The sequence below is a fragment of the Lipotes vexillifer genome, unplaced genomic scaffold (assembly GCF_000442215.2).
Source record: "Lipotes vexillifer unplaced genomic scaffold, Lipotes_vexillifer_v1.1 scaffold71, whole genome shotgun sequence".
Taxonomy (NCBI): domain Eukaryota; kingdom Metazoa; phylum Chordata; class Mammalia; order Artiodactyla; family Lipotidae; genus Lipotes; species Lipotes vexillifer.
This window is the reverse complement of record NW_006793703.1, coordinates 7,716,813-7,738,931: the sequence shown is the minus strand read 5'-3', so window position 1 is coordinate 7,738,931 and position 22,119 is coordinate 7,716,813. Positions and strand designations below refer to the sequence as shown.

General features: G+C 44.3%; 1 gene segment (V, D, J or C); it reads right to left on the bottom strand.

Annotated features, from left to right (window-relative positions):
* The window catches only part of LOC103082892 (T-cell receptor beta-1 chain C region-like), a 138,984-nt gene that overhangs the window by 96,314 nt on the left and 20,551 nt on the right, over window positions 1-22,119 (bottom strand). Inside the window, 3 exon segments of the C gene segment in view lie at window positions 1,142-1,150; window positions 2,921-2,937; window positions 17,598-17,797. Coding sequence covers window positions 1,142-1,150; window positions 2,921-2,937; window positions 17,598-17,797 — 226 coding nt within the window.

The following is a 22,119-nucleotide window of genomic DNA, read 5'->3' as shown; positions in this document are numbered from 1 at the left end:
TGCTGAACCAAACTGGGAAAGAGGGGTGCTCTTAACAGAGCACTACTGTAAGTGCATCTTGGCAGGGCTTCAGAAAGGGGCACCAAAACAAAAGAGTGTAAACAAAATTCAAGAGATTCAGCAAAAACAAAATAAAACCCCTCTGAGTTTTTGGAAAGAATATACTGCGCCTATAAACATTACACTGACGCAGACCCTGAGGCCCCTGAAAACACTTGAATGGTAAACATGAATTTATCAGACAAAGTGCCCCAGATAGCAGGAGAAAATTACAGAAACTAGATGGTACATTTGAAACGAATCCTTCTCAGTTGGTAGACATTGCTTTTAAAGGTATTTAACAGCAGAGAACAGAAGCAGAAAAAGGAAGACTCAAAGAATATTACTCAGCCATGAAAAAGAATGAAATAATGCCATTTGCAGCAACACGGATGGACACAGAGATTCTCATACTGAGTGAAGTAAGTCAGACAGAGAAAGACAAATATCATATGATATCACTTATATGTGAAATCTAAAAACAAAGGGTACAAATGAACTTATCTACAAAACAGAAATAGACTTACAGATGTAGAAAACAAACTTATGGTTATTGGGGGAAAGGGGGTGGGGAGGGATAAATTGGGAGATTGGGATTGACATATACGCACTGCTATATATAAAGTAGATAACTCAAAAGGATCTACTGTGTAGCACAGGGAACTCTACTCAGTACTCTGTAATGGCCTATATGTGGAAAGAATCTAAAGAAGAGTGGATATATGTATAACTGATTCACCTTGCTGTACACCTGAAACTAACACAACATTGTAAATCAACTATACTCCAATAAAAATTAAAAAAAAAAAAACCGAAATGCCACTTTTCTGGCTGCCACATTGGATTCCAAAAGAAAAGTCAACTATCACTAGGCAAGGAAATATGCATGTATTAGAAAGAGGAGGAGCATTGGAAGAGGGGATGCCCCAGACCAGAGAAAAAGAGGATTGAGGAAAAGAAAAGGGTTGAGGCCTCCCAGATGGTAGAGAGAGAGGAATGTTCAGATAATGAATAAAGCAGCCCAGGGGCTCCCCTGGATTTGTGACACCCAATTCAAATATCCCCACCAGAGCCCCAGTTAAAACTGACAGTGAGGTGCAACCTCACTGTCCTTCCAGTAGACATGGGTGCAACCCATGTCTTCTGGACATGGGTTGACCTTCCAGTAGACATGGGTGCAACCCATTCCACGCTAAACCACCAGCATGGCACACAGAACACCTCAGTCCACCCCTGATGATTTTTACAATCATTGGAACGTCAATTAGGAGACCTGACAGTTTCTTGTATGTGCCTGAATGCCCTATGTCTCTCTTGGGTTGAGATCTCCTTTGTAAACTAAATGCTCAAGTGACTTTTTCGCCAGGGCATCTTGATGTATGGGTCCCACCAGAACACATTTTTAAACCTACAGATGCTCTCATAGAAAACCCAGAGAAGGAGACGGAAATTCCTCGCTGCTGAGGTCTACGAAAAGACCAAAAATATGGGGTGGTGGCACCCCAGGAAAGGCCAAAAATGCAAGGCCAATACAAATCCCATTAAGAAAGGAGGCTGGGACACCTAATCTAAAATAATATCCTCGGCTGCAAGAGGCCCAGAAGGGAATATAGCCAATTCCTGAGAGAGTCTTAAAATTAGACCAATTAGATCTTGCAAGCCCCCGTACAAGACCCTTATCCTCCCAGTTAAAAAGCCAAACTCATCAGAGTGTCACTTTGTTCAAGACTTCAGGGCTATTAATGAGACAGTCCAAGACCTGCACCTTGTGATCCCAAATTCGTATACTCTGCTCACAACTATTCTGGGAGAATATGGCTGGTTGTCAGTTTCACACTTGAAAGATGCTTTTTCTTTGCATCCCTACTCCAGAGAGTCACAGCAGCTATTCACCTTCGAATGGCAGGACCAGAAACATGGGTAACCCAACAATATTGCTGGACAGCCTTACCTCAGGGGCTTAAAAATTCTCCTGCTTTTTTTTGGAGGAGTGCTGGCTAAAGACCTCCAGACCGTAACACTAGATGAAGGGTCCTTGCTCCAATATGTGGATGAGTTGCTGATAGCGAACCCCACGTATGAAAAGTGTCTACAAACTATCATTAAACCTCTGAACTATTTGGCTGAATATGGATATAAAGTCTCTCCAGAAAAGGTCCAGGTATGTAAGCAGCAGGCCACGTATCTGGGTTTTGCTTTATCCCAAGGACAATGAGGTCTACTGCCTGGCAGAAAACAGGCAAGTACAGTCTTAGGAGTACCTAAGACTCACAGACAGCCAAGAGGGAATGGCAAGATTCTGTCGGATTTGATCCCGAATTATGGGCTCACAGTAAAGCCCCTCAAAAAGCTTTAAAAGAGTGCCAGGGCTTCCCTGGTGGCGCAGTGGTTGAGAGTCCGCCTGCCGATGCAGGGGACACGGGTTTGTGCCCCGGTCCGGGAAGATCCCACATGCCGCGGAGCGGCTGGGCCCGTGAGCCATGGCCGCTGAGCCTGCGCGTCCGGAGCCTGTGCTCCGCAACGGGTGAGGCCACAACAGTGAGAGGTCCGCGTACCGCAAAAAAAAAAAAAAAAAAAAAAAAATCTTAATCACACCTGTAAAGTCAATTTCTGCCATCTAAGGCAACATGCACAGGTTCCAGGGATGAAGACATGGGTATCTTTGGGGGTGGGGAGCTGGGGGTTATTATTCAGCCTACCACACAATACAAAATGTCTTGCTGATCAGTTTGGAAATTTTTATGGGTATCATTTTCCTGTAATACTAATGAGTCAACTTTATATCCTTCGTGTATAAATCTGTAACTGGCATATTCTCTTCACTGTTAAGCTTCAGTGTTTGTGAGCTCGCAGAAACTAGCGATGGCAGAGTCAGTGTGACCCCCGCATACCTGGGGGCTGTGTGCAAAGGGGACAGAAGGGGAGCCTCAGAGAAGCATCAGGCCAGCCTTGGGGGCGGACTTCGGCACTGCAGGCTTCTGCTCAGCCTACCTTGCCCCGCCTGATGTTTAGGAAGCGTGGAACGGAGGCCAAGGAGAAGCAGCTGTGTCTGGGTCTGTCTGAGTGCCCTGAGCTCAGGGAGCAAAAGTACAATTAACAGCAACGTGACAAGCTGGCTTATAGGGACTCTGGAGACCCAACGCTGGAGAATTTATTTCTCATGAGCTGTAAAGATACTACGGTTCCTCTATACCCTTCACCCAACCTTCCTTAATGTTAACACCATGCACAACCATGATACTTTGCTCAAAACCAAGAATTTAACATTGCTACAACTCAGCTACAGGCTAAACTCAGATTTCCCTGGTTTTTCTACTGCTCTGTTCCAGGATCTAATCCAGGACACCACATAGCATTTGTTATGTTTCCTTAGACTCCTCCAACCCATGAGAGTTTCTCAGTCTGTTCTTGTTTTTAATGATTTTCATACTTTCATACTTGATCACCGGTCAAGTATTTTGTAGAATACTTTTCAAACTGGGTTTATCTGATGCTTACTCAATCTTAAACTGAAAGCTCAGTGGGTGACATTTACCCTTAGCCATGGACTGTCACCCTCTGTGAGAAATTTGTGAGAAATGCCAGGAACCGGGCCCCTACTGCCTTCCCACCAAACGTTTCCTAATGTGATGGCTTGTTACATTCGGCTCTTGCCTTCCCTAGGGACAGGAGAACACAGCACCCCCGTGCTTCTAGGGGAGGAGCTTTTACTCAGGACTCAGGATGGCTGGGGGCTGGAGTCAGAAGCGGAAGCACAGGTTTTCTGCATGGGGTGGGGTGATTCTGCAGCACTGTGTCTTTGCTGCTGGCACAGAGGTACGTGGCCGAGTCCCCGGGTTCTGTGGGCTGGATCTTCAGAGTGGAGAATGACGTGTTAGGCATCTGAGCTGAGAATCGGTCCTTGGGCATCCCTGACTCGTCTGTAGGAGCTTGGTTGACGAAGTAAATCAGAAACTCCAATCCCTGCACCAAGGTCTGTCTGTACCAATAAAGCACAGTGTGGCCTGAAATCGGCTCACAACTCAGAGTTACTGCATGCCCCATTTCTGTCACCTCACGCCTGGGTGTCTGGGTGACTCCAGCACCTGTGGGCTCTGTGAAAGAATTTGGAAACAGAATACGAAAAATATTGGAGTCACAATAGGGAAACCCTACATGAGGACATTGAATATTCCAAGGACTCACCTATTCGCAGGAGACAAAGGGCCACACAGCAGAGGGCTCGCATGCCCACGGCAGGATGAGAACAACGATGTGGAATTGTCCAGACCAGGGCCCCTGTGGAAATGAGCAGAGAAGTGCATTTGGGACAGCTTATCCCCACAGATGTGTTTGTCAGTGACACCACTGAATGAGCCATCCCCCGCCCCCTCCCCCCGGGCCGCAACTCAGAAGCTCCCTTCAGAGAAGAAGGCTGCATCTCCAGGAGAGGAATCAGGCGGGACTGAACTCAATCATCATTGATCTAAGATAGAGATTTACACATCCAGAGGCTCCCTGCAGATGTTTTGATATTATCAATTCATAATGCCTTCTCTATGCAATCTCTTAGCTAGAGCCTGCCAACTATTTCCACTTGAACCTCAAACTCCAAGTTTAAATTGTCTCATTGCAAGCCAGCTTCTCTGTGAACCCTCATATTCCTCTCACTGGTGGCTAGATGCTCCTGGTTATATCACACTCCAAATCATGCATCAGTTAGGAGGTGGGCTCTGGGCTCTCCAGGAAAAACAAGAATAGCAACTGCATTGTTAGGGTTTCAGGGACCGAACTGATGTCTGGAGAACTGATTCAATTTGAAAACTTTTTTTTTTTTTTACAGTGAAAGACCTTTCTGGGTTCGTTTATCCTTGAGCGCTATTAAATTCTCAAAGCCCATAGCATAGAATTTCCCTCATTTCTCTATCCCCACCATGAAATAAGCAGATGATTTTCACGTTCTCTTTGCAAATCAAATTCTCTAGAGTTGATTTAAACTGTATTCTTACTCCTAGAAAAGCTGGATGTTTTTAAATGAACACTGGGCCCTTTCCCTATGAAAGGGGTCTGCTGCCACAAACCCACTCCCTCTCATGGTTGAGGTTATGAAAAGCTGAGAGAAGCTTTCTGTTTACTGGGTTGTTCAAGCAAGTTATTTGTTGACAAGGAATAAGGACCAGTTCAAATCCATATTTTGTGATTAGCACAGAGAGACACCGCTGAGTCTTCTGAACCCGAGGAGCACATGCCAGTTTTAAAGAGAAGATAGTTTACGGGCTGGATTTTGTTACCAGAGGTGCCTGTTTCCCTTGTGGGCTCCATCCCCTTGGTTTCTGTTGGACCCTGAATGTAAAACTGAGGCTGTTACTGTATTTGTATAAAAGGTCATTGTTTGTTCCTTCCTTGTTACCGGGTACCTATAGACATGGTAGACAGAATGATGGCTCCCCAAAGAGCTCAATGCCTGATCCCTGGAACTGTGGATGCGTCACATTGCATATCAAGGGGGAAGGAATTCAGGTTCTAAATGGAATTAAGGTTGCTAATCAGCTGACCTTAATATAGGGAGACGAGACTGGATTCTCCAGGTGGGCCCAACGTAATCACAAGGGCCCTAAAATGTGGAAGAAGAAAGAAGAGTTAGGGTTACAGCGATGCAGCATTGAGAAAAGACTGGATCCATCATTGCTGGCTTTGAAGATGGAAGGACCCACTAGTGGAGAAATCTTGGTGGCCCCTAGAAGCTGAATAAAGCAAGAAAACAGATTCTCCACTCCAGCCTCCAGAGGAAAGCAGCCGGGCTGACACCTTGTTTTAACCCACTTAGACCCATTTTGGACTTCTGACCTTCAAGACGGTAAGATAATAAACTTGTATTGTTTTAAGCCACAAAATGTGTGGAAATTTGTTAGAGCAGCAATAGGAATCTAATAAATTACAGTATCCTTGGGGCTCGTGAGTGAAAGAGGCCGTAGCGAGATACCAGATACAAGGGGGAGACTGAGGTTTAATCACACAGTAAGAACTTGAAATCAGGCCAAGGGAAGCCCAGGCAAAAGACTCTGCCAGACCTCATCTGCTTCCAAGAGACACATCGGAGTCTGGCAAAACTCCATTGTGCATCTTCCTGCTGAGAGCAAAAGTTCTTGGGGAGAAATTCTGTTGTTCTGATCCACCCCAGTCCCTGCCTGATTTGCTGGTGGTATCACTGTGGTTGTCAGCTCCCTGGGGCCAGGGTCCCTCTGACGAGGTCCAGGGTAGCACTTGCTGTTCTCCTGACCCTACACTCTAGGTACAGCAGAGCCGGTGGGCTGGCCTGGGCTGGTTTGGTTCAGGCTCACTAGGCTACTCTGACCCTCAAACTGCTTCTCTGCTTTCCCAGCCCAGAACGTGCAAGCTTCACCACCCAGCTCCTCGTGCAGCCATGTCTTAAGCAAACTTGGAGGAATGCTCACTGCAAGCATACCTACCATTCAAAGCCGGCTCAGAGCTCCAGTCAGAGCAAAACCCACCTACACAGCAGAGGAAAAAGGGTTGGTCTCTATTTCCTTCATTCTCAGCCATTATTCAAGACACCTGCAACTCCCTAACTCTAAACCCAACCCTATGGTTTCCCTTAATGCCATCCTTCCAGGCCACATAGATGCTAGATGACAATGAAGCCACAGTGTCTCCTAGTGGCCGGTGGGCAGAAGCAAAACAAATATGCTGTCTGCCCAGCACGTAAGGGGGGTTGTGTGTTGTTCCACTGAGTACAGGGGGTGTGGGTATTATGATTTGTTGGTGTTAGAGAGTCAATAAATAATATTGACTTATTATGGCCTAAGACGGAACACCTGCGAGTTAGACCTCAGAGTCAGGCAGAGATAATAACATCAGTTTTGACATTGGTAAATAACAGGGCTCAGATGTGAAACCAAAGGGGCTGGCTAACACTATGCTGAATCAGAATTGAACTCACTTTCTCTCCCCTCCAAACTACAGGCCGACCTTCTATGGATAAGAAAGTTCTCCGCTATTCTTGGTGCATGTTGAGGAAACACCAAAGAATCTATCTCTTTTCTCGGTAGCCAGGAACAAGGCAAGAAGATGAGAGACTAAAGCAGATAAAGAGATTAAATAAGATAATCTATTTCCCTTCCCATAGGAAAGATTCAGCAAGGAATAGGAAGATGAGAACAGGAGGATTACTTTACGGAAGTCCCCGAAAATGGGAAATGTCAAATAAAGTGTTGTCCTAGGAAACTGGGTTTAAGGAGAGGAGAAAAATAGACACATGTCAGTTATTCTTCCCAATTCCAACAACTGCTCCTCGAGTATCCTCGCAGAAAAACAGCACAGATGTGTCCTGACAGCATAGCAATGAAACAGATTCCAAGTCCATTCTGTATGCTGTGATCAAGTCTACAGAGTCACTCCCTGTTTCAGTTCCCATCCTGCCACATGGTCCAATGGAACAGCAGAGGTTACGCAATGAAAGTTAAAAAAAAAAAAAAGAAAAAGAAAAATTTAAAACTCCAATAATAAAAATGACAAAAACAAATGGATGTCTCAATTTGATTATAAATACCCTTTAAGTTTTTAAAAGAAATACTTTGGTCGAAATTAAAGTTCAAGTGTAACATCTCTATGTCGTTTAAGTTAAATGTCAAAGAAGTCTCAGACTAAGAATCTAACATTAATTGGTTTTTATTTAAAATTCCAAATAAAATTCTTTTGACTTTAATCCCAGTAATTATAAATGAGAGCACTCAAGTTAACCCTTCTTTGCTGTCTAAATAGTTGGGTAAAAAAAAATCAACATCAAAAACTTCAATTGGGCTTCCCTGGTGGCGCAGTGGTTGAGAATCTGCCTGCTAATGCAGGGGACACAGTTTCGAGCCCTGGTCTGGGAAGATCCCACATGCCGCAGAGCAACTAAGCCCGTGCGCCACAACTACTGAGCCTGTGCGTCTGGAGCCTGTGCTCCGCAACAAGAGAGGCTGCGATAGTGAGAGGCCCAGGCACCGCGATGAAGAGTGGCCCCCGCTTGCCACAACTAGAGAAAGCCCTCTCACAGAAACGAAGACCCAAGACAGCCAAAAAAATAAATAAATAAACAAATGTGGGGTTTAAAAAAAAAAAAAGAAAAGAATTAAAAAAAAAACTTCAATTAATTAAAGTCTAAAATATAGTGAGAGATTCTTGGCTGGAATCTTGGAGAGGTGAGCATCTAAGGAGGGGAGAATAGCAGTCCTTTTGCCCTTAAGGACAATTGCCTTCCCTGACTCAGTGCTCGTGAAACTGACTTACAGTCCAGGGGGACAACAGTAAAAGACCAGAATGTACCAAACGTGGGACATTGAGAAACTCAATGTTCTCTCCTGGTGATCCAGGACACCTCAAGCCTTGAATTCCAAATCAGGTAGCCCTGGACTATTTATACCCCCACACACTTGGCAGAAGCAAAAGTTTCTCTGGTCGATGATCTGTCCATCCAAGATGAAAATTATTCCTACAAATCTAGTGCCTGGCACAAAGTCAAAGATAACCAGATTCATGAGGAGAAATACAAACACCATAAAAATACAAACATCATGACTGAGAAGTAGCAGAGAAAGAAAATCGACAAAAATAGTCCCACAAAGATCTCAGATGTGAAAATTACCAGACACACCCTAAAACAACTGTCTCCTATGTTTAAAGAGATAAGATGTAATCTTGGAAACTGTTATTAGAGAATTAGTGACATAGGAGATTGGAAAAAGAACCAAATAAAAATGCTGGTGAGGAGATGGTCATCAATGACTGAGGTTTTATCAGACAAGTCAGCTGGATCAGGATATGGGCAGAGCAGTCGAGGAGATATGCACTGAGTGAATGGACGTTTATTATTACTTGCAGTCTTGGTTGGGTAAAGAGAGAAGTGAAACCAGCAGAGATTGAGGGGCAGTGACCATGCCTTTAGGAGAATCTCAGTAAGCTGCTTTCCAAATAGTTCCAACCAATGCTTCAGAAAGATTTCTAGAATTATCTTAGAGAATCCAGGTAGAAGTTAGAGGATACATTACCAGAGGGAGCATTTGGATCGGGGGTAATTGATTGTTTTAGAAGTTCTTACTAAGGAATATTTTAATGCACTAAGGAACTATTTTAATGTACTAAGGCAAACAGCTGGAAATACCCTCAACATGCAGTTTTGAGCTGTGTTGGTTACAGTAACAAACTCCAGAGTAAGAATTTGTTTTGAGCTAAGATTTGAGACTGGTTGCCAGGATACCCATTTGTGTATATTTCTTTGAAGTTGGAAAAGGGCTGAATAAAATAGCTAAAATTATCATCCCACCACCAACATCATTATTATCAACACATTTCCATAAAAATGGGAAAAAAGTGTTTTCCAACCACATACTCTGTGTTGAGACTTTGATGCCTAAAAGTTCCTAAGTAAAAGCAGAGAGAGAAGCATGTCAACTTGAATCATTCAGATGGTGAAAAAAACCTCAGCGAGCCTGCTGTTTGCTACACTCATAGAATCGCCACCTGTATTATTCAAGTTTATTGGACATGTTTTGTGACTGCATATTTTTATAGGAGAAAAACCATCACTAGCCCGTGAGGGCTGAGTCTGTGACAAGTACTTTCAGTTTGGGATTCTTGAGTTTTCACCCCAGAACGCTTCTAATCCCTGAGTCATAATTATTTTCAAACAACAATTTCGGCTCTCGTGTTTTAAGAAATAATGTGTGTCCTCCATTTATATGCATCACAGCTTATCTCTGCAAACCCACTTCCTCCTCTTGCATGATGAGGAGTAAGGGGAGGGCTGTCTGGAGCTGCCGTGAGCAACACAGAGAGGAAGGATCGTGAAGTTTGTGCACAGGAAGGAAGGGTCTCTGCAAGGCTGTGGCTAAGCTGCTGGCACAGAAATACACAGCCGAGTCCCCCAGCTCTGCAGGCTGGATCTTGAGAGTGGAGTCTGCTCCTTGGGGCCCCTCTGCAGAAAATCGATTCTGAGGCAACTAGAAAACATTTATTTCAGCCTCTTCCTCAAAGAGAATCAGTAGCTCCAGACCCCTTGTAAAGGATACTGTGGCCTGAAATAGGATTGCATCACAAAGCCATGGCCTGTCTTTTCCCTGTGATCTTGTGTCTGGGGGACTGGGCAACTCCACCTTCTGTGAATTCTGTATCAGGAAAAGACAGAATTTGAAAATGGAAAGAGGAGATGATTGAAATAATCCCTGGAAAGAGAGCAGAGAGAGCTTGGTGTTCTCGGGACTTACAATTGGACTTTATGTAACAATTATGCCCCCAGGAGACAGAGGGTTTCCTCAGCAGAGGAGCCTGGAGCCCATGGCAGGGTCAGGGCAGCAGTGGGAGGTTGACCAGCTCAGGGTCCTTGAGAGCCTATGAGCAGAGGAGGAGGGGCGTCCTTGTCCCCACTGGCAATTCCCATGGTGACATCACTGTCTCGCAAATGCCCATAGTCTTAGAAACCAACTGTTATTAACTAAAACATATCTAGAAGTTTGTTGAACATGTTCATAGACTGCATGTGAATTCATCTAACTGTCCCCATGCATGGCTCCAGGGCTGAATGATTGGATCTCCCATCACCACCTTCTAACTCTCTGCTGGATGTTTCTACTTGGATGTGTCAAAGGTGACTCACATTTGACATATCACTTAATAACCTTTTTGTGTTATCTGTAATTATCCTTTTCTCTGGAGGTGTCTCTTTTACCAGGTTCTCTTTTTTCCCAATCAGATGAGCTTAGACAAGGTAAAGCCGGGGTAATTGCCACCGCTTTATCCTAGAAGCACAGTGAACTAACTGACACAGTTGAAGGTAGAGGGGTAAAATGATGCCCTGAGTGTAGATGTGAGTTAGAAGCTTTTATTCTGTCTGAAGGTCAAAGACCAGTTTCCTCTTTGCTTTCACTCATCTCCATGATGCATTCAGAGAACTGTCTTATCCCTGAAAATACCAGGATGGATACAGTAACAGTAAATACAAAATTGAATCTTCTGGAATCTTAAAAAACATAGCATAACATACAATTGAATTGCACTGGTTAGTATCTGACTTTTTTTTTTTTTAACAGGGCAACATTTGTTCTGAAACATTTCTTTTCATTGTCTGAGTGGTGAGGTAGAAAGGGTTAGAGGACTGGAGAAGGCCCCAAGAGTTGGTATGAAACAAGAAAACAAGGAAATGTGTGTCAGAGAGGTGGAAACAGTAGAGTCGTGTTCTCAGAGATAATCTTCTGAACACCCACAACCGAGGGCTTACATGCCAACGCTATCAAGTTAAGACCCACAGATGCAGAACTATCAGAGCCATCCGTTTCCCTCGTAAATTCTCTATTATTGAGATAGAAAAGCTGCTGGTCCGAGTCCAACTTATGTTGGTACCAGTTAATCATCCCATCATGGGAAGTTTCTTCACATCGAGGTGTCACTACTTGTCCCATTCTTGTGCCCAGGGGTTAAAAGTTCTGAGTGATGGCAGCGTTCAGGGTGGCAGGAGACAGGGCTGATCAGGCTACATACAAAATGCTTGCAACTGAGGCTTGCCCATTCCACGGAAGAAATCCCCGCTGTGTTCCCGGGCCTCACCTGCTTCCTGGGCAGCACTGAGCAAATCCAAAACAAAATCCAGGCAGGGATGGGGCATCTTACTGCTCAAGGGAGGAAAGGCAGGAATTCTGGGAGATCTGATACTTATTAAGGATATTCGCAGTGTCTTAGGCAGCAATTTGAGACTAGCCTAGACACGGTCTTGAATTATCTACCCTCCTCCCCTGCATTTCCCTTACATCAGCCTATACAGCGTCTAGGACACACAACTAGTAGGGGTTAAGTTCGGGGCACAGGTGTATATCTAGAGTTTCTCTAATGGTCTCCCAAGGCAGATGTTTTCCATCTCAGGGGTCCCTGAGAATTCGGCCGGCTCCTGGCTCTTCTCTGTCTACAGCCCCAGCAGGGTCAGAAGATTCTCCACTCAGTGATTTGCTCCGTTTTTACAGTTCAGGTTCACTGCTAAGCAAAACCCACCTGCATCCATAAAGGAAGAAGAGTCTCCATTTAATTCCTCACATTCCACTGGCCACTCACATCTGCAAACCAGATGCTGGATGCAAGGATGAAGTTGCATTTTTCTTGCCTCAACTTCTAAGGCAGAACTAAGCCCTGTTTCAAAAACATCTACAGATTTAATGTGATCCCTATCAAATTACCCATGACATTTTTCATAGAACTAGAACAAATAATCCTAAAATTCATATGGAAACATAAAAGACCCAGAATTTCCAAAGCAATCCTGAGAAAAAAGAACAAAGCAGGAGGCATAACCCTCCCAGACTTCAGACAATACCGCAAAGCTATAGTAATAAAAACAGCATGGTATTGGCACAAAAATACATAAATGGATCAATGGATCAGAATAGAGAGACCAGAAATAAACACGCACACCTACAGTCAATCAGTCTTCGACAAAGGAGGCAAGAATATCCAACGGAGAAAAGACAGTCTCTTCAGCAAGTGGTGTTGGGAAATCTGGACAGCCACATGTAAACCAATGAAGTTAGAACACACCCTCACTCCATACACAAAAATAAACTCAAGGGCTTCCCTGGTGGCGCAGTGGTTAAGAATCCGCCTGCCAATGCAGGGAACACGGGTTTGAGCCCTGGTCCGGGAAGATCCCACGTGCCGCGGAGCAACTAAGCCCATGCACCACAACTACTGAGCCTGCGCTCTAGAGCCCGCGAGCCACAACTACTGAACCCATGTGCCACAACTACGGAAGCCCACACACCTAGAGCCTGGGCTCTGCAACAAGAGAAGCCACCGCAATGAGAAGCCTGTGCACCTCAACAAAGAGTAGCCCCTGCTCGCTGCAACTAGGGAAAGCTCATGCGCAGCAACAAAGACCCAACATAGCCAAAAATAAATAAATTAAATAAATAAATTAAACAAAAATTCAACCCCCCCCCCAAAATAAATAAATAAACTCAAGATGGCTTAAAGACTTAAATGTAGGACATGACACCATAAAACTCCTAAAAGAGAACATAGGCAAAACATTCTCTGACATAAATTGTACCAAAGTTTTCTTACGTCAGTCTCCCAAGGCAATAGAAATAAAAGCAAAAATAAACAAATGGGACCTAATCAAACTTATAAGCTTTTGGCATTTTCTCACCTCCTGAGATGGCTCACACTCTGTCTGTGGAGTGTGTTTCTCTCTAAATAAATCCACTTCTTACCTAAAAACAAACAAACAAACAAAAAACCAACTTATAAGCTTTTGCACAGCAAAGGAAACCATAAACAAAATGAAAAGACAACCTACGGACTGGGAGAAAATATTTGCAAATGATGCAATTGACAAGCGCTTAATTTCCAAAATATACAAAGAGCTCATACAACTCAATAACAAAAAACCAAACAACCCAATCAAAACATGGGCAGAAGTCCTAAATAGCCATTTCTCCAAAGAAGACATAGAGATGGCCAATAGGCATATGAAAAGATGCTCAACATTACTAATTATTACAGAAATGTAAAACAAAACTAAAATGAGGCACTACCTCACACTGGTCAGAACGGCCATCATTAAAAAGTCTACAAATAACAAATGCTGAAGAGAGTGTGGAGAAAAGAGAACCCTCCTACACTGTTGGTGAGAATGTAAATTGGTGCAGCCATTATGGAAAACAGTATGGAGGTTCCTCAATAAACTAAAAATAGAGTTGTCAAATGATCCAGCAATTCCACTTCTGGGCATATACCCAGACAAAACTATAATTCAAAAATATACCTGGGCCCCTATGTTCACAGCAGCACTATTTACAATAGCCAAGACATGGAAGTAACTTAAATGTCCATTGACAGATGAATGAATAAAGACAATGTGGTACATATACACAATGGAACACTACTCAGCCATTAAAAAAGAATGAAATAATGCCATTTGCAGCAACATGGATGGACCTAGAGATTATCATATTAAGTGAATAAGTCAGAAAGAGAAAGACAAATACCATATGATATCAATTAGATGTGGAATCTAAAATATGACACAAATGAACTTATTGACAAAACAGAAACAGAGTCACAGACATAGAAAACAGACTTGTGGTTGCCAAGGGGGAGGGTGGGTAGAGGAGGGATAGATTGGGAGTCTGGGATTAGCAGACTCAAACTATTGTATATAGAAAGGATAAACAACATGGTCCTACGGTATAGCAAGGAAACTATATTCAATATCTTGTAATAAACCATAATGGAAAACAACGTGAAAAAGAACATACATATATAACTGAATCACTTTGCTGTACGCCAGAAACTAACACAACATTGTAAATCAACTATGCTTCAATAAATAAATACGTAAATAATTTAATTAATTAGTTAATTAATTAAATACAAAAAACCCCGATCTGCTTCTCCATCCAAAACCAATGCCTCCCGATGGCCAGTGGTTCGGGGTCACTGGCCTGAGGCCCTTCATCCAATGGCCCAGGGAGCCTGGTGCGACTTCTCCGCTATTTGCATTAGAACTGGGGCTGACACCAGGCAGTGTTTGTGAAGGTAAATCCTCCCAGCTCCCCTGCAGCTCCTGTTCCCTCCTCATTACACTAATACATACTGTTCAACTACAACTTGGGATAAATACTACTTTTCCTCCATTTACATTCAGTCAACTTCCCAAAGTTTGTGAGTTTTTGACTATCCTTTAGAACACTCAGCCTCTCTTGACACAGAGAAAATGGTCCTGTGCAGCTGTTATATAAAGACAGTGAAAGGAACCTAAGTAATTTGAGTATTTTGGTAATTTATCCTGAAGTGCTGTTGTCGGAGTATATCCCACAAAATGCCCTCTGATATAGCTGTAATTTTCTTTTATTTATTTTATTTTTGGCTGTGTTGGGTCTTCGTTGCTGCGCACAGGCTTTTCTCTGGTTGCGGCGAGCGGGGTCTACTCTTCGTTGCGGTGCGCGCGCCTCTCATTGCAGTGGCTTCTCTTGTCGTGCAGCACGGGCTCCAGGCATGCGGACTTCAGAAGTTAATGCACACGGGCTCAGTAGTTATGGCTCGCGGGCTCTAGAGTGCAGGCTCAGTAGTTGTAGCGCACGGGCTTATTTGTTCCTTGGCATGTGGGATCTTCCCAGACCAGGGCTTGAACCTGTGTCCCCTGCATTGGCAGGCGGATTCTTAACCACTTTGCCACCAGGGAAGCCCTGTAATTTTTCTTTTGTAGTGTAAGAGAGTTTCCAGTAATCGGTACCTTTACTCAAATTTCAGACTGTCACTCTTGAAAATTTTCCAGTCTGGTAAGTTTGAGGTCGTAACTTACTGTTTCAGTTTGCAATAGTTTGATTCTAAGTAAGGTTGAGAATGTATTCACATGTTTAGTGAGAATTCATGTTACCTAGAATTACCTAGATTAAGTACTGCCATTTTTACTGGGTCATCTTTTCCTTATTAAGTAATAAGAATTATTTATTCATTTTCGATACTAACTCTAATAGACAAGGTCAGCTATGCTACAGAAAATAAAACAAACCCTAAAATCCCAGTGGTTTAACTCTAGAACATTCTATTCCCCATGACCATGAAGTCCAGTGTGGCATGAACAGCTTCTTTCTGTGGTTGTCCACCAAATTACGATCCAGGGAGCCAGGCTACAGTTTAATTAGCCAGACTGTAATGGGTACCTTCCAAGTTCCTCAAAGCATGGAAAAGAGAGTTGAGGCGTGCCCATGCAGAAAGAAGCTAATACAGCAGGTCTGAGACTGCTGTGTCTAGAAAGCCTGCTTGCAAGTCTGGCCTTTGGCTGGCATCTGGGAACTTGGCTGGTGAACAGCTATCTATATTGATAGAAAGTTTTTTTGAGAAGAGTGTTTCACTGTGCCTGGACCATTGGTGTGAACAACATAGTTTATGCTGAACACTGGATTTCCTTCTGGGAGACTTCCATTCGTGATAGGCAGTGGGTGCCTATGGGATCAGCTCCCAGTAAAACCTTGGCACTGAGTCCTCAGTGGGCTCCCTTGGCAGAAATATCATACCCATGTTGCTGCATTTTTCTTGCTGGGGGAAGTGTGAGCCCTCCCAGGAGAAAGAGAGCATAACAAAGCCTGTGTATGGATGGATTCTTCTAGACTCCATGTCTTTTTCCCTTATGATCTGTCACTGAATATCTCCTTGGTCACTAATAAATCTTAGCCATGATTTCAACTCTATGCCACATCCCGTGAGCCTTTTAGCAAATCTCCAAATGGGAGGATACTTGGAGGCCTCATCACAGTGCCACAGAATGTTATAAAGGACACAGCTTGAAACTGGCTTGCATAATTTTCACGCACATCCCATTGTTCAGAACCTAGTCTTAGGTTCCCAACCCTCCAACTATAGTGATGTTGGAATCACATCGGAGCCACAGGAATTTGGTGAGCACGAACGGTCTCTGTCACACTGATTCTTTATCATCTGTCTGCAGTCTTCATGTCTTTTCTCAGTCTGTGGCTTACCTTTTCATTTTTTACAGTGTGTTCTGACGTACGAGAGTTTAATTGAATGCAACTCACATTATAAATATTTTCTTTGTAGGTTGTGTTCTTTTGTGTCTCCATTTAAAAAACAAAAAAACAAACCCTTCCTCAGATGAATGCCCCAGAATATTTTTTCTTAATTTCTCCTAGTGAAGAGGGAGGGATATATGTTTAGTGTTTAGAGAGAAACAGCCTACAGGAAAGATCTTAGGGTGGCAAAGCACATGGCACAGAAGAGGAAAAAACTAAATGTGGATGCATGTGGCTGGAGCAGGGAATGTCAGGGGAAACTTGTGCAAGACGATGGTGAGGGACAGGCAGAAGCAAACATTATAGGGATCTTGTAGGGCTATTGCCCAGTCGAAGAAAGGCAGCCAGGAGCAGAGACCACGTGAGTGAACATTTCTCTTTTTCTTTAATATTTATTTCTGGCTGCGCCGTGTCTTGGTTGCAGCATGTGGGATCTTTCGTTGCGGCGCATGGGCTCTCTAGCTGTGGCACACAGGCTTAGCTGCTCTGCGGCATGTGGGATCTTAGTTCTCCGACCAGAGATCGAATCCGTGTCCCCTGAATTAGAAGGCAGATTCTTAACCTCTGGACCACCAGGGAAGTCCCAGTGAGTGAAGGTTTCTGACCTGTAAGGTGAAGGATAGTAGAGGGTGGGGTAGGCAGTAGATGAAGACGTCACAAAGCTCACAGGGGAGAGAAGGATGTGGGCCCCTCTGAGATTATCAAGGGGATCTTCATGTATCTCAACTAAAGATGCATTTTCCTTTCTCAGAAGAGAGAACCAGCTAGCTGTAGTGTTGAGCTGACCTGAAGTCAGGCTAAGACTTGCATGGGGCAGGCTTCAGCACTGAGAGTCACACTGCCCACTGTTGTCCAGCCCCCATGCTGGCAAGAACTCTGTGCCTTTGATGGAGACAGGGGCTTCTGAGGGTTTGGGCCAGACCTCACGTGTGCAGGCAACCCTCAGTCTTTGTAACTACGCTTTATGTGCAGAGAGCAAGCAGCTGTGCAGTACTGTGGAGTCACTGCTGGCACAGAAGTACACAGATGTCCGGGAGGGGATAACAGACTCCAGGGTCAGGGGGAAATCCTCTCTATTTGATCTCGAGACGTTGTACCCATCAGGGATTTCTCCTTTCTCAGTGTTGCCAACACCATAGGAGTAATGGATCAGCCTCAGCCCATGTCCCAGGTCTTGTCGGTACCAGTACATATAGTCATGGTTATCAGTCAGGTGACATTCCAGAGTCACTGTCTCTCCTGTCACTGTGATCTTGTGTCTTGGTTTCTGGGTGATCCCGGCCTCCACAGGTCCTGTGATAGACAGAGCTGATCTTGTCATCCCAAGAGGAAGGCTAGTATTGAGGTCTTGAGAATTCCAGGGACAGGAGCCCACCTGTACTCACCTGCCCACAGGAGATAAAAAGCCACGCAGAAGAGCCTGGTGACCATTTCTGGTCCTGGACAGAAGCTCATGTCATCCAGTTTTGTTCTGGGGAAACAGAACTTGGGTTCTTGGGAAATCCTTGGCCGTCCAGTGGTTAGGACTCAGCACTTTCACTGCCGTGGTGTGCCTGGGTTCTATCCCTGGTCCGGGAACTAAGCTCCCACAAGCCTCGAGGCCCGGCCAAAACAACAACTTGGGCTGTCAGTAACTCAGTGATGTCACTATCCTTGACACATGCTTGAGCTGCAGAGCTCAGCTGCCACAGCCCTTCCCACAGGAACAAGTCAATAATATATATAAAGTTGAACAGCTCAGAACAGGAAGAATTAGTAAGTCTGCTTTAAAAAGAAATCTTATGTCTCTACGCTTTTTCCCTGCCTTTTAGTAAGGAATTTTTTTCTTCTCTGCATAATGAAACTCCTTATTTGGACGCTGTTAAGATTTTTCATATTTCTGTAGACTAAGAAATATTCTCATGGCAAAATCCTGGTACTTTTGTGACTTCTCTGCTCAAAATGTTACCAGTTTTTTTTTCCCCTTTGCCTAAACTCTGGATAATTGACTCTCAGCCAACAGTGATCTTTTCATTTAAAAAGAACTACCTGATGTCCAGAATGTTTTCAGTCTCAAGGTCAAAGTCATTGGAATTTGAAGAATTGTTTACATTGGGAGCCCCACTATCCGTGCTCAGGTCTCTATATCCTTGGGGGTAAGAGTCCTCCCTTTTTTTTCCAAGGAGGCCATGGGAGGACTAGACCACCTACCCCTGTGACCGTGCTTTCTGTGAAAAAGAAAGGAGGCGCATTAGCGATGTGGATGAGAGACCCATCACATCCATGATGCCTCCAGGGCCACAGGGAAATGTTCTGTCTCCATTTGAAAGGTCTCATACACACCAAATGAGAGAATATTGATTGAATCATATTTTATTATATTGAATCATAAATTGCTGTAGTGCAAGACTTACAGCTAGACAGTATCAGGGCATACTGTCATTTCAAACATAGGTCATGTGAGTGTGTGTGGCTCCCCTATTTCTGTGATTATATATCTCCATGTTATCTGGATGGGTAATTCCTATAATCACACAGTAGTGAGAAAGGACATGGAATCCAAAATCAGAGACAAGAAGGAGGCTGATGTAGCACTGCATGGAAATGCTTGTGACTGGGGTCTGGCAAACTTGGGGAAGGGCTTTCCCACCTATGCCCAGGACCCACATTGTCCCAGGGACCAAGAGCCTGACAGCAAAGCAGCCTACTGACCATGGCTGGGTGTGTGCAAAAAAAAAGGGAGTTTTTCAGCTAGGACTCACATTCTTTGGGGTAGGGTGCATGGAGTCCTAGAAAGCTGAGGATTGTTCTCATGATAAGGTATGATCTACCTATCATATTAATATTCTCAAAAATACTCTATTTTTTTTTAGGGAATAAGTATTTACCAGGTATATTTCCTTTTTATTTTTAAGTTAATTAATTATCAAGTCACAAATTTGGTGTTGCTGAAAACATACACCTCATCTAGAAGCTTTGTCTGTTTTTGGTTTTTAGTTTCTTTGTTTTGTTTTGTTTTTGCACTGGTGTTTCTAGGCACCTGGAACAGTATAGAACAGTACCTACACACGGTAAGTAGTGACGAATAGACTGGCCATGAAGTCAGTGAAGAATAAAATAACTTCAGGCCCTTCTCAATTGCACAGAAACTTTCCAAGACTTAAAAATTTTTTTCTATTCTCTTTTTCAAAGAGCACCCTAACATTTGATAAGGTTTAGGCTGCATCAAAACCTGGATCTACTCTGTATTCAATAAGTGTTTGTTGAATGACTGAAGAAAAAAAATGATTATCTGAGTCCAGGCCAACTCTACTTTCCTAAAACATAACTCTAGTCTATTCAGTTGCAAATATCAATAGGTTCAGAGCTTTAAGGGAGCAGAGACCATGTAAGTCTGTTGGGAATTCAAAATAAACCAAAATGAATGGAGAAAGATTCATTCATATATGTTATATAAGACTTTTTGAATGACTGAATGGCAGTACGAAGAAAAGAAAAATGGTGGTCTCTTGTAAAGAGAAGGGTCTTCTTATTTATTTATTTATTTTTGGCTGCGTTGGGTCTTCATTGTTGTGCGTGGGCTTTCTCTAGTTGTGGCGAGCGGGGGCTACTCTTCGTCGTGGTACATGGCTTCTCATTGCAGTGGCTTCTCTTGTTGCAGAGCACGGGCTCTAGGCGCACGGGCTTCAGTAGTTGTGGCACATGGGCTTAGTTGTTCCGCGGCACGTGGGATCTTCCCGGACCAGGGCTCAAACCCGTGTCCCCTGCATTGGCAGGTGGATTCTTAACCACTGCGCCACCAGGGAAGCCCAAGAAGGGTCTTCTGATGTGACATCATTCCATCACTGTCAGAGAGCAGGGAGAATGAAGCAGGCAAGGAGAAAACCAGGATATGGCACCATAGTGAAGTTGTGCTGGGGCAACAGGAGATGGATTCCACTGGGCCTTCTGAGAAGCCCAGCAAATGCCTCTCTGAACTATTCCTGAATGCTGACTCCGGAGCTTTCGTCCCCTGCCTCCTGTCCCACAAGGAGCTTTAGCACCCCTTCAGCTCTGGCTGCCCTGTATACGGGCCAAGGGGGCTCCTATGACATCAGAGAAGACCCTGGGGCAGAAAGCAGAGGGACCCCCAGCATGCATGTGATGGGGAGCTGTCAGCATGGGGCAAATGGACGTAGGCTTGCACATAACCCTTAACTGCAGTCAAGGATGAAATCAGAGGTGGGCTGAGGATGTGATGGAAAGCCCTAGAGGCTCCTTGATGGCCACTCTTCAAGTGAAAGTGTCCCTTCTTCTAGCAGATCTTTCTCGTGACTACTAATGGCTCAGAAGCCGGAATTTTCTGGAAGCACCACACCTTCTTGCATATCAGACTTAATATCAAACAGGAAGGGCTGTCCTGGGTCCCATTTTCATTTTCCCTTGAGGCAACTCTTTGTAGTTAGTTTCACATAATAAATTATCAGACGACTGTATTTGCATTTCAGATGATTTTGCGTCTGGAGCACAGGTGACTCAGGCAAAAGTAATCCGTGCCTGCCTTTGATCCCAGAATTGCACACAGTCAGTAATTGTGCTAGACCAGAGTTGTGTCAGAGAGTTAACAGGGAACTAAGATTTCTTAAGCCTGTACTTTGTATTACGCAATTTGTTTCATTTTCTTGCATAAAACCTCTGCAAAACAGGTGTCATTGGTCTCAGTTTACAAACGGGAATACTCAGCCAAATCTTTTCCAAGTCACCAGCTCGAGGCAGGTCGGAATTGTCCAAGGCAAAACAGACCAAGGTCTCTGAAGTCAGAACGCTTTTCTCTTTAGCCTCCCAGGTGAAAGATGTTGTGATGATAACTTGTGTCTGAGTCAGTGTTTCTGAAAGGGACTTTTGGGTCAATGTTCCGATTCTGAAGATGTCTACCTCTATCAAAACACAGAGGGGGATCTAAAGCGTGGGTGGGTTTCTCAGTTCTGATATGCGTTAGCTGTGCCTGCTTTAGCAAGTTATCCAAACTCTCCAGCAATCAGTTTTTTCACCCGTAACGTGGTGCTCTATCTCACGTGGTTCTTAAGAAAACTAATCGAAATAACCTACTTAAGAAGCTGGATACCTAGCACAGGAAGGGGTCTGATACTAGCAACAGTCAAAGCTTTGGGGTCCAGGGCTGTCCCACCCGAGCTCAGGACTCATCTGCCCCAGTGGGCCACACAGCCAAGAAGCCGAGTGCCCCAGGCGACTCAGGCAGTACGAAACTGGTTTTCTCCCTACTCAGGGCTCTGGTTTCCAGGGTGAGAGAGCAGATGTTTGATCCTCCCTTTTCTCTGTATGGAGGGCTTACCTGTGATGTCGCTGTTCTGATGTCCCTGTCCTTGTGGGCTCCCGCAGGCACCCTGCACCCCCCAGACAGGTTCAGCTGATCGAGGCCTTCCCATGCTGTCCAGTCACCCATGGAGCAGGTGGGGCTGGGTGTGCTGAGCTAGGCTGTGCAGGGCTGGGCCAGGTGATCAACCCTCACTACTTTTCTATTGCCCCAGGGTAGGAGCTCCTTTCCCTA